Source organism: Acartia tonsa, chromosome 4 (assembly GCF_053477335.1).
Source record: "Acartia tonsa isolate MP-2025a chromosome 4, ASM5347733v1, whole genome shotgun sequence".
Lineage (NCBI taxonomy): Eukaryota > Metazoa > Arthropoda > Copepoda > Calanoida > Acartiidae > Acartia > Acartia tonsa.
In genome coordinates this window covers 18,156,706-18,170,645 of record NC_137263.1, presented here as the reverse complement: position 1 = coordinate 18,170,645, position 13,940 = coordinate 18,156,706, and the positions used below count along the sequence as shown (strand labels likewise).

At 32.0% G+C, this 13,940-nt stretch overlaps 1 protein-coding gene across 2 annotated transcripts in view; it reads right to left on the bottom strand.

The window, feature by feature from the left end:
• The window catches only part of LOC145316331 (uncharacterized), a 65,590-nt gene that overhangs the window by 15,711 nt on the left and 35,939 nt on the right, over window positions 1-13,940 (bottom strand). For both annotated transcript variants that reach the window (XM_080156773.1, XM_080156772.1), the window contains exons 5-6: window positions 6,711-6,773; window positions 4,411-4,467 (exon numbers count right to left, since the gene is read on the bottom strand). In XM_080156773.1, coding sequence (XP_080012899.1) covers window positions 4,411-4,467; window positions 6,711-6,773 — 120 coding nt within the window. The remainder of the gene's footprint in view (window positions 1-4,410; window positions 4,468-6,710; window positions 6,774-13,940) is intronic.

The following is a 13,940-nucleotide window of genomic DNA, read 5'->3' as shown; positions in this document are numbered from 1 at the left end:
TTGGAATCATACTGCAGAGCTAAAAATACGAATAGGCCCCCACATAATTGGGGGATTTTAAAGTTTTATTATCAATTGAGAAAGTTTTTACAGATATTAAGGTTTTATTTTATTTTGGGGTAAAATTCTGGCTTAGATTATATTTAATTAATTAACTAAAATTTATAGAAGATATTTAAAAGAAACAAACTTTAAAATGTGAATTAATTAAAGGTTTTGCTGTAAGTGTTTTCTAAGATAGGCGTTTTTTGAGTACAGTCAGGTTGAATTAAACACACACACACATACACACAGACAGAGTACGGACACCACAGAACTTGATTGTATTAAAGTTTATTCTTCAAAACATGGAATAGGACAAAGAGCACACAAATTCTATTCTTTTAATAAATTTATATATAAATCTGTTGTATATGGATGTACAATAATTAAAGCAAGGCTTTATTTTAATACTAAACAAAATTACGTAAAGATGGTTCCTGAGATATTAAATCAAGTCAGTTTATAAAATAACATGTCTTTTCAGTTATGGGAATACAATTATTTACTTATTATAGTTATTGAAATTGTCCTATATTGGTCCAAACTTATAACTTAAAATACACTGAAGGAACTGCAACTTTTACAATATTCAAAAATGTTTGGTTTCTATATTTCAACTTAACAAAATTTGTTGGTACCATTTGTACAATGACAGGTAAGAGAGGGGACGAAGAAAGAAAGAGGGAAATACAAACGGCTACAAGTTGGGTTTATAAACAAAATCTGTATGATTATAAATCAATAAATTAATAAACTTGTTTAACCAAGTTGTCGAGATTTTACATAATATCACCAGGGACGTCCTAGGGGGTGGAGGATAAAGGGGTAGGCATCCCCAAAATTTTTAATTTTTACCCCCCTTAAAATAATAAAAGCTTAGACGTCACTAACTCTATGACATAAAGATTTCTCCCCCCAAAATGAACTTTGTGATGCTGTAGGCATCTCAGAAATTGTAATTTTTAATTCTTCCCCCCCCCCCAATAAAAATGCTTGGACGTCCTTGAAAAGTATGATCTATGTTATCAAGATTTTCAATGATAAACAACCTTTTTGTTTCAAAGACCCAACTCTGTGTGAATGAAACAGTGATATTACTGGATAAAAATTAATTAAAATCAACTTATATATTATCCAGATTTTATTTAATTGACGACCTTTTTGTTTTAAATCCCCAACTCTGTTGAATGAAACAGACAACTACTTAAAATAATGGGCCCTGAATGTTTATTTTATATGGATTTTTCATTTAAATAATGTTTAGTTGAAACTTATGTATATTGATTGTAGGAATATGAATTGAAGGCTTTAAAAAAAATTAAATAAAAAACAAAATTTGGATATCTAGGGTTTAAATATAGGCAGGTATTTAGAAAAATTTGACTCTTTTCCGATAATTGGGAGAAAAAAAAGATTGCTTTTGTTTATGGAAAACCTTTAGTAAGACTGCTAATTTTTTTGCTAGATATGTATAGCAAATGATATTTGTTTATTCTTTTTGCCCAATTTTATTCTTAAATCATGTATTTTCTGAAGATTTCAACAATTTTTCATATGTTAGTGTACCTGCATAGATATATCAATATTTGGTAACTGATTTTACAAAATTAACGCAGGTTTTATATTTAATTGTAAACCAAGTTTGAACATTTATTTCAAAAGAGGTGTAGTACAACAAAATTTTTGTAGTATAAATTTCGTTGTTGTTATGTGTAAGCAAAGAAAAGGGTGATTTTTCCTTAGTCTTATAAGTGCACAGATTGTTGTGGTATTTTTGTGAGAAGTGGATCTCGGCATTCTTAATTAATTTATTTCTACCTTTATGGAATTTTTAAGGCATTATTCAATGAAAATTACTTAAAACATAAGAAAAAGTAAATAAAAATGCAATTTGAAAAATTAGCTTCGCGATCACTTTAATGCTTAGACCTTTAAGCTAAGAAGAGGGGTGTGTCTGTACTACATAAAAGAAGATTTTAGAACGAACTGCATTCTCCCTTTTTAACCCCTAGTAACCCTGTGGACGCCAATGGATAAATTCATAATAGAATTTAAAGGGGGAGTTGAGTATTCCATTCGTTGTGTAAGGAAAATTCCCAAATATTTATTTTCAAACGTACCATATATGACAAATAAAATAAATTACATAATCACTCTACATCAATTTTATATTTTTGTTTGTCTGAGTGTTTGTGAGTGTGTATGTGAGTGTGAGTGTTTGTGTGTGTGTGTGTGTGTGTGTGTGTGTGTGTGTGTGTGTGTGTGTGTGTGTGTGTGTGTGTGTGTGTGTGTGTGTGTGTGTGTGTGTGTGTGTGTGTGTGTGTGTGTGTGTGTGTATGTGTACATAGATAAGTTAAATGCAAAAAAATTATTTTCTTATCATCTTCCTTTAAGAATAGATTTATTATTACTTGGATCTTACACCAGATTATGATGTACTGAATAGTAGCGGGCTAAAATAACTCCCAATCCACTCCCCTTACCCCAACCCTTCTCCTCCAACTAGTTAAACGAACTGACATGTAAATGACAGGAGAAATAGCAACCTAAATCGACGACAATTTTTCCCCTGTCATAATATCCACGTATATTTTACATCCATTCTTGTCAGTCAAAATAGTCATAAATAAGTATATATTTTTTTTAAAGAAAACAATACAAAAAATTCGTTAATTTTAAGCATATTTAATTAACATATTTGCCACCAACTTCCCTAGGAAAAGCTGTTAGCCTCTAAATTATCCGCCTATGTACCTAATAACCCCAAAACATATCAAGAAAATGTTATGTTGGCTAGAAGAAATGTTGGAGGAAATATAATTCTTTTTCAGATTAAATATCACTCTCTCTAATGTCTGTATGTGTGATTGTGTGTGTGTGTAAGTGTGGGCGTGTGTGTGTTTGTGTGTGTAAGTGTGGGCGTGTGTGTGTGATTGTGTGTGTGTAAGTGTGGGCGTGAGTGGGCTCTCTAAATAAAATGTTTTTCTGATAAAAAGAGAAGGAATTTGTGATTGGATCAATTTATCCTAGCAGAGAAATATTGGGTAAACCTTGTGGCTGGAGAGAGCTGAGCTGGACATAAAGGTGGCTCATGGTGAAATAGTTCTTTTTTATTGGTGCGTAGCATCCCTATAAAGGCAACTCCCTCGAATTATTTATTTTTTTGTTGGATTGGATATTTTTGACCCCCTTTAAAAAAAGGGCATGTACAAGGTTTTGGCTAAGTGTGTTGCCTTTGCACCCCCCTGGAAAGATTCTAATTTAGGGGGGGGGGGGAGGGGTTACACCATTTCCTGTAAATAGTCAGGGGGTAAACCATCATCCTAGTAAATTTTAAAGGTTTATGTCGACTTTATGGATTTAATAAAAAGTTGGTTGTAGATGACATAATACTTACAAGCCTTTTTTAAAAATATTTTTTCTATAACTTTTTAGAAGACCATATGGATATTTAATAAATGATTTACATAGTATCGAATTCGACAGTTTAATGAATTTTTCAGTATAGCTTCGTAACATTTTCATATCCGCTCGATTAAAGCTGGATATAAGCCGCACTAAAAAATCATTCGGTCCCATTGTATTTTTCATTTTAACCGCGGAAATCTGTCTATACTTAGGTGCGATAAATAACTATCACTACATACTTATGTTTACATAATAATGACACATTGTCTTACAGGGCTATTTCCTTTGATCCTTGGAGCTGGCAAGGATAGCGAGAGAGAGTTATTTGCCATTTTGTAACATGAATAAAATTTACCATTTCAAACAATGGATGTTATTAATCTCTGTCTTTTATAGAGTACGATTTTTACAATTTACTTTTGATAATACTAGTTGCTTCGTCTTCAGGAGATGGTAGAATAGGTCAGTAAAATAGCCTAAAACTACCCTAAAACATATATAGAGCTTTAGTGAGGAGTTTAACACATCCGGACCAGTAATTTCCGAGATCTTGAGCTTCAAACAAACAAAAAAACCTTTCTACTTTTAGTATTTATATTACCATTAGCACTATAGATATGCAAAAAATGTAAATTAGTTTTGCAGCTACTATAATCCACTTGGAATTATTTTTTATTATTATTGTCTTCATATTTAATTTTGCGATTGCCGCACTTTAAATGGACATCATCTTTGTTTCCTAACAAGAACGATACATCCAAATAATAGCGAAGTTGTATGAAAATAATAAAACAAAAAAGTCAATAAAAAGAAAGAGAGAAAAGGAAAACAGAAAAAAAGGGAATATTTGATGTCACAGTTTAGAACTAAATTGTCTCCTTCACTACCAATCTATCATTACCGACAGACAGACAAAAGGACAGAGACAAACTTATAGAGTAGCACCGTTACTAGTCTTACCTTATGTGCACAGGGAAGTGTTTGCATTGTCGCTTTGTTTGAGCCACATACCAAGCACTAAAAGTACAAATAGATTATTTATTTGAAGTCCAAGGTTAACAAAAATGGTATTAATTTATGCTTTTTATTCTAATTTTCGTAGAAATTCTCTGTACTACAATGCTATACATGATTTTTCAGTATGGCTGAGAACAGATTTCAATCCAGATGGTATTAATCGGTTTCGATGCCATACTGGAAATAAGATTACTGAATTGAAATAACCAAGGATCGGCTCAACATCGCTGCCAGCGATTTGAAACCACGGGTTTTAGAGAGGGCGTCGCACCGGCTCCAGCAGAAAAAGGCGGCTCCAGATACGGTTTCACATCACCGATCAAAAATTGCAATTAAATAACATGTTATTATAGTTAGCATAGCTAATAATAACATGTATTAGGATTCTACTCTTGTTTTACAAACCCATTAAAGGATGGATTCTATAATCACCAGAGTAAAAAAGATAGATAATTAGTGTTAATAAGAAAATGAAAGAAATATAAAACCGACATTTGAAATAACTTGTAATTATAACAAAAAAGCTTCCTCTCCAAGTATTTTTATAAACACAATAATTTTTTTTATTTTGCTTGTAAAGGAACAAAGATTCTTTTACAAGAATAATCTATAAAATTATCAAAATCTGTATTGGTTGTAGCATTCTTTATACCAGTAATCTGGAAACTTAAGCCAGGTTTTTGCAGGAATATGGACCAAAACATCCATAAATTATTATACAGACGAGAGAGAGGAGAGAGAGAGAGAGAGAGAGAGAGAGAGAGAGAGAGAGAGAGAGAGAGAGAGAGAGAGAGAGAGAGAGAGAGAGAGAGAGAGAGAGAGAGAGAGAGAGAGAGAGAGAGAGAGAGAGAGAGAGAGAGAGAGAGAGAGAGAATAAGAATAAGGAACCATCATTTATACATATTATACGCTGACTGCAATATTGACTCTTTCAGAATAAATAAATCTTATTTTTATTCTTTTTGCTTTACTAAACTTTTACTAATATTTTCTAAGCTTGGGCCTGTCGGGTTAAGGATTCCCCAATATTGTTGAACAATAGGGGAGAATAATTTCTTTGGAGAATTTCTTTATAGCCTAAAACCTAACAATAATAAACTTCTCTGAAAATTGAAGAACACATTTAAAACAGACGTTAATAGAACAATAGTTTTATTAAGAGAATGTTTTTTTTGACAGCCATATCTTTATAGACTAAAACTAACCATTGAACAATAATAAACTTCCCCAAAAATTTTAGAACACACTGTGAGACCTTATTGGACATAAGTAGAAAAGCAAAAAAAAATTATGAAAATGTTGACAACAGGTCTAGATTTAACAGAAGGTGAGTAAGTCTTATTTCCCCCATAGCGTTAAGGACTGACGGACGGACACAATGAATTATAAAGTAGCTTCGCTACTAAAAACCAAAATATTGTTAATTAGGTATTGCTGCTCTAGTTATGGTCATATAATCCTATTAATATTATTTACTAAGTATATTTGCAATAACTTTTATTTAATGAAATCTTCCAATTTTTAACCTGTACAAAACGGCCTGCTTAATTGCTTCAAGATCCATGTCAGATCTATATAGGAAATAAATGTCTATAAGCGAGCTCAAGTTTTCCAAGGACTATTCGTTGAAAACTCATAGTGCTCCAATAATCCATAATAAACTCTCATTGCCCAGAACGATAAGACCCATTATTTTACTTTATTAAAAACAAATTCATTTTTTTCATTTCATGTTGCTATTTACATTATAATGAAGTATTTAATTTCTAATCATAAAAAAGAAAATTTAAATTTATGATATAATAAATTTAAGAAAACTCTGTTTTAAAAGAATTCGATTGTGGCGACACTTTGTGTGTTCAAATATTGAACTAAAATTGTAATCATATAATAAACCCTTTGGTGATGGTAATGTAAAGAAAAAAATATAGTTTAAAAGATCTTTTTAAGATCATTTAAATTATTAAATATTTACTTCCGTTTAAATAGTAATGCCGGGTGAGGAAAATAGATTTATTGAGAAAGATATATGCATATAGAAAACTAGCCAATAGGGAGATAGTTATATCGAGCCAACTCTAGTATAAAATGTAGTAAGGTTTTATGTTGTTCCCGGAATGGTTAAGTTTTATTTTTAGATTAGGATTGTTTTCGGCTATTTTTCTGCTCTTCTTAACCCTTTAGAGACAGCGTCCCTTAATTCTAGTGGCGCAGCCGCTAGTTTTTATAAAAATAAAGATTACCTCCTCTTCTTGTGAATGTGCCATTTCCAACTCCTGGCCCTCCATCCGGTTTAATAGATTGTCCTAAATACAATAAATTTTTGATTCTATTGAAAATTATAGAAATGACTAAGCAAAAAGGTTGTAATAAGGTATGACAAAGTGCGAGAATAGTTATTTATCACACCGTGTAATAAACAGCTTTCCGCGAATAATATAAAAACTAATTTTGATATTATGATTGTACATTTTTATATTTGTAGAAAACTGAATATAATACGTCACGATTTTTCAGTATGGCTTAGATCCGGTTCTTCTGCCGCTGATATTTATATACTTCTTTTAGTATTAGGTTAGGTTAAGTAAGGTAGAAAAAAAGCTTTCCAGGTATAATACTACCAACAAATAATTTAGTGAAAAAGTCTTTGATACTTCTAAGTTATTTATTGAAATATATTTCGGTGGACATTGTACCCTCTTCAGTCTAAATGACATAAATCATATTAATTTAATTTACATATTAAAAAATACCTTCAGAAAAGGTAGTCTTTTGATTATTATTAAGGATGTACATCAATTTATCGTCCATTGTCTTATCCCTTAAGACCCCTGTGTTTTTATGTGTTTGCATTGTGGTGGTGAGTGGAAGAACATATGCAACAAGAAAATAAGAAGAAATGGATCATAATTTAAACTTATCCCATCCACAACTTAATTGAATGCGTCAACTTTCCTCGTAAGCCCCCCCCCCCCCAGCCCCCACACACACCCATTTGGTGTAACAAAAACTCCGCAAAAATCCCATTGTATCAATGTATATTATTGCTAAAATATAAAAGCAAGGCTTCGCAATGCTACAATATCCAATTACATATTACCATTAACAGGGGTGGGGATGGCGCGCGAAGCACCCTTGAATTCCCCCAACCTATGAATTTTTACTCCAGGTTAAATTGACATGGTAAAACCAGAAGATTATGTTGCGAAGCTGCAAAATCATTTTTTTAAGGACCTTTTGAGGGTAAATTAATCCTAATAGATTTCCCAAAAATAAATTTATAATTTGTTCTGGGAGGTGTAATTACATATCTAGCTTAAAAATCAGATAAACATAACATTCATGTTAATTGAATACAGATACACTAAAGGATTTTCTTTTACAGTTAGCTATTTTGAAACGGTTACTATGTTCTAATACTGGGGATAGTAGATATCTAAAAATACTTGACAATTTTTCCATTTGATAATTAGGAGGAATTTATTGCATACCGTCTATTTACCCTCCTCCTTTTTTTCTAGTTTTTTTCTATTTTCTGTTGCCCTTTTATTTTTAGTTTCTCTGCGAAGTAAGCCTCTAACGCATCAGATGTATAAGGTGTGCTACAAAATAATGGATATATCATTACTTGGATCTTACACCAGATTTTTATGTTTAATAAAGAGTTGCTAGAGGCTGGCTAAAATAGCAATACACCTCTTTACCCCTACCACTTCTCTCCTACTGGATGAACGAACTGACTAATAAATGAAGTTCATATTACCAAGCTAAATTGATGACAAATTTTTCAATATATCCACATATATCCTATATCTATTGTGCTACAAAATATAATTTACAAAAACAATGCCTATACCATATACATGACAATAAGACCATGACCGGCCTTCAAAGCGTAGAAACACTGATAAATATATTTTCACAAGTGGCTTCGCCTCTAGCCTCTATAGGATTTGATTTCAAAGGAAGTTTTAAAAACGGAAAAATGGAGAAACTTATTCATTATGGATGGTGACGTCCCCTCGCCAAAGAGCCTATAACCTGCCCTAGACCTAGTTCTTAACTTTCCTTAACATTGGGTACTGATCTAGATAGCAGTTTATAATATTCTAGCGGACATACAACAACAATCCTACTAGTTATTTGGTTATTTATTTTAAACTAGCAGCTACGCCTTTAGAGGCCCTTGAGGTGGGGGGAGTTAAATCTCAAAATCAATTTTTTATTTTAGTTTAAAAATTAAAAAAAAAAATTTTTTTGGGGATAAATCTTTTTTTTCTCTATCGGCGGTTCCTCTTGAAAGGGTGGTGGTACCCTTCCCCAAAATAGTTATAAACCTTCCTGGGACATATGAGAAGCTGCCCTGTTAAGGAGAACCCTATGGTCCAGCGATTAGCAAGATCCTTCGGTACAAACCAACATCCTTTTACTTCATTATAAGGATAACATAAAGATAAAAAAGTATTTCCTCACTCAAGTACCATTTAATTATTTTTTGATATTTTGTAAGACCAGCATTATGAGGCTACTCAAACATGTACAACTAAATCCTAAGAAAGTGTTGAAAGTGTTACTTTTTTGCATCCAAACCATGTTTCATACAAATAATTTTAGCATTGCACAAATGTACATGCACCATGACGTAGGTATCATAGAGATAGAGAGGGGACAATGGGCTGTTTTTTTGCACTAGTCCCCAAGGTTTTACAATAACGTTTTTTTTATTCAACTTTGGGGACCCCAGTGAATTTTGATTGGTTAGTTTATTAAGTTGAATGTTCAAACGTTTCAACCACTAATTTTAATCTACAGAAGAGGTAATTTTGTGTATCATCATTGGGGATGTAAATAAAATTTATCGGCCATTGTCTTATCCCTTTAGATCCCTGCGTAGGTATCATGACAGTCAAACATATGCATCAACATTCAACATATTATATGCCTCTTTCCACCTTTCAAATGGATTTATAATTACTTGAATCTTACTCTAGATTTTCATGTTCTAATAAATTGAAACGCGCAGCAGGTTGAAATATTCCACCCCCTCCCCTCCAAATGGATAAACAAACGGACCAACAAACGAGTTGCATGTTAGGAACCTGGTTTAAAATCGAAATTGCAATAATATGAAAAGCACATTTTACCCAATAAACGAGGGTAAATTAGACTGTAAATACTTATGTTGACAAAAGTTTCATAGTCACACCATCTCAATCGCTTGATTAAAACGTTGTCCAATCTACAGTATGGATAATTCTGTTAAAATCATTTGGGATGAACATCAATTTATTGTCCATTGTTTTGACCATCAACATTCCCTGATTAGCAAGAAGGGTAGCTTTTAAATTAATATTTATTGTGACAATGATTTATCAGTACTTGGATCTTACACAAGAATAAGATTATCATTTACTGTAATAAAATGAAAATTTTAGCTGTCTAAAACAACGATCTCCTAATCTACCCCCTTTACCGCTTCCCCCCTCACCCCTCCTACTGGATGAACGGACTGTCCCTGTCATAATATCCACGTAAATTCTATATCAGTTCCTATATTTGACCATTTAATAACATAGGCAGTCAGAAAACTCTATGACAGTTTTTATTTTTCCACCAGACATATCCTTGACAAGGATCTAAAGGGATAAGACAATGGCCATTAAATTGATGTACATCCCAACTGTTGATACACACAATTACCCCTTCTGTAGATTAGAATTAAAACTTTGGAACTTAATTTAATGAACCAATCAAAATTCAATAAAAGTCCCCAAATTTGCTTATAAAACTTTGAGTACCACTGTAAAAAACAGCCCACTGTCCCCTCCCTCCGATCATCCTAGATATTTTTATATGTCTGTATGAAAAAAAAACTGTATAAAGAAAGAGCACGTAAAGTTTTTGTTTGACAATAGTTTTCTCATGTTTGAGTTGTTGTTTATTTGTTCAATGGTTTCTACATGATCTGAATACTCGGCTCTGTATACAATGGATTTATTATTACTTGGATCTTACACCAGATTATCAGGTTCTCTATCGGCTTTCTATACAATGGATTTATTGTTAATTGGATATTACATTAGATTATCATGTTCTCTAATAAAGTGAAACTTGCAGCTGGCTAAAATAACGTTATCCTTCCCAACATTAACCCCATCCCTTCTCACTCATGTTGGAAGAATAAACTGACCAATAAATGATATAACCTAAATTGAAGACATATTTCCCCCAGTCATAATATCCACGTATATTCTATATCCATTTTGTATACATACAATGGTAGCCATAATTTCCCCATATATTCTGTATGCGAGCAAAAATTCAACTCCCCTCCTTAACATAAAACATAAAAAAATGTAAAAAAAATGAAAAAAATGTTTTCTTTGTAATTATTTCAAAAAAACATTTTTAGTTTTCATATGGCAAAAAAGTATTCGATTTGTCTCAATTTAATATGTTTATTATGTTACGTACAATTAAACTTGCTATTACTTGTTACATACGAAACTTTCAAATTTCTTGTTTTAATTGAAAAGCTTTTCTATATTTTGAGTATGTCCGTTCGTCCTTAAAATGGTAAGATGGCTCTAATAGATTATGCGTTTGAACCCATCTTTAGAAATAAGCTTTGCAACTTAATAATCATTACAAAGGGTTCATTCTGAAATTTATTTCAAATATACCTTTGATAAGATACAAATATTTTCATACCTTTGATTTATTTATTTTTGTTATTCATTTATCTTTTTATTTATTATAATATACATCAATGTGATTAATTGTCCTTGTTGTTTGCATGATATGTAGTTGTGGTTATAAATGATATCAATATCTGGGAATAGTCCCTTTTGTGGCAACGCCCCTTAAGGGGCGATTCGTCGTATTTTAAATGGCCTTTAATAGGTTATTTTAGGTTAGGTTAGGTTATATTGGGTTAGGTGATTGCCCTGCAGGGTTAGGTAATTGGCCCCGCAGGGTTATAGCCCCCAGCAGGGGCTAGAAATAGGAGAAAATTAACTCTAAAAATACGAAGAATCGCCCCATAAGAGGCGTTGCCACGAAAGGGACTATACCCCAATGTCTTGTGTCTTTCATAATAATTCATTTACAACTTTAGGACATTGATACATCATTCATACATGTGTTTTTACACTAGTTTTATTTGTAGCGAAGCTATTCTATAATTCACTTTGTCTGTCTGTCAGTCCGTAACGCTTTGGGGGGAATGTGCTTTTCTCGGCTGCTTTTTTAGATAGACAGCTGAAATTATCAGGGAAGATTCCTAAGATATATGCGCAACTAGTCTATACATTGTTTTGTACGTCTTTCTGTTGGGTCTGCTTCAAATGACATCAACCTCATTCTTTACTTATTTATTTTGCATATTATCTCTTTTTCTTTTCCTTGTAGTAATAATTGAAAATATGCTCTATAACTTACTATGTCCGTTTGTCCAATCCATAATTTTTTGTGCTTCTCTACTTATAGATCTATAATATAAAGTATATGGATGTCTGTCTATCGTTTTTTTTTTACCGTCCGTTTGTCTTTTTTTGCCGCACTCCTGGCTGGTACTCTGTCTGTACATCTATCTGTACATCTGTCTCCACAACTTATGGAATTGTTGGGCTTTGCTTATCAGAACAGCAAGCTAATACTTGAATGGTTTTAGTCTCTTTTCTGGTGACTTAATCAAGTATCATATTAATTTGATTCTATAAGCAACACTACTTTTCTTGGGTTAAAAATTGATTTTAATGTCAATTATTATTTAAATAGAGTTGTGTTTTTTTCTTCTTGTATGAATTAAACTAAAAATCATGTATATTATCGCTAGAAAATCTTCATTATAATTTGCATAAAAAGCTTTGTCATTGTGTTTGCGCATTTTAATTAATCTTTATTAAATCTTTTAGTCTCAAGAAAATTGCGTAAATTTTAAGAATGTTACGTTGCCGTTTCTCTATGTCGTACGAGGTCATACGCAATGTTGGAAGGGTGACGCAAGTTTCAGATCTCAGTTTTCGCGATTTGACAATTTTCATCTTTATATTATAGCGAATTAGATACTCTTGCATATAGATAAAATAAGTAGATAAATACAGCTTCGAGAAATGGCATTTTATTACTGTCCATCAATTTTACAGCGGAGCTGCTTTATTCATCAGGCTATAATGGATGTAGGATATTAGTGGATATATTGTCAGGTAAAATTTGTCGTCTTTTGTCGTCAATTTAGCTTGCAAATATGAACCTCATTTATTGGTCAGTTTGTTCATCCAGTAGGAGTGGAGGGAATGGGGGTATCATTATTTTATCCAGCTGTGAGCAACTTATCAGAGTATAAGAAAATCTGGTGCAACATCCAAATATTAATATATTGATTGTCAGGCTACAAAAAATTGACGTTCTATTAAAAAGAACTTTGGCGTTCATCCTAAGTTCTGTTTATTTGTATGCCCTTCTGAATAAATCATTTAGCTAAAATGTGATTAACTTAATTGCTGTTTTTAAAATAAATAGTTTTTTTTGTGTGTAGATTCCCCTAGTTAGTGCGCATAATTAGTGCACAACCCCTTTACTACACACCTATCGCCTTTAGTTTAAAGGAGGGTGTATAAAATGTAAAAACATAAGTCACTGCTTTGTCTTTCTCCTTTTTCTGCCATATACTATTCTTGAAAAAGGTTTTAAAATCCTAAAATATTAGGTTTAAAAGATTATTTTGTTGTTTACATTTGGTTAAATACATGCCATTAAAAAAGCTTATCTACTAAAATGTTTTAATTAATTTATCTAAAAACTTGTGTAGGGTAACAAATCCATATATTGACGGACACAGCAAAGCAAAAAGTAGAAATTGAAAAGATAAAACATTGTTTATAATTAAAGCTAGTTTTTTGCCAACATAAAAGGCAAAATAAGTAATTACGAGAAAATCCTTCATTGGCAAAATAGAAAACAACTTTTCTTTTCCTTTTATTTTCAGGAGTTCAGCAACTCTATGACAAGGTAATGTCTATATGTAAGTCCTTCTGTCCAAGTGTCGTCGGTAACTAAAATTAAATTGAATACATCTCCCGTTTTTTTTAACTAATATCATATTTTTTACTAATATCATTTAAGTTTTTGGATCATGAAAAGAAAATGAAGTAGCGGGTTTCGTCATTACACTAAAATAGCCTATCAAAAGCTTCCGTGAAAATACGACGAAATTCGCTACTTCGTTTACTTTCCACGATCAAAGTTTTTTTTTCCAAGGAATGTTTCTTATAACATTTTAATGTTCTTTTCAATTGGGAGTTTTTTACATTTAGGTTCGAAATCGTCAAAATGGGTAATTCAAAATGTTAAAATAAAACTAGGGGCTTCTACCCCCCCCCCCCCTCCAAATATTTTATTTTTGTTGGGCAGACAGATATATATATACGGACCATAGTTGCTAAAATACGGCTTTAAAACTAGTTTTTATT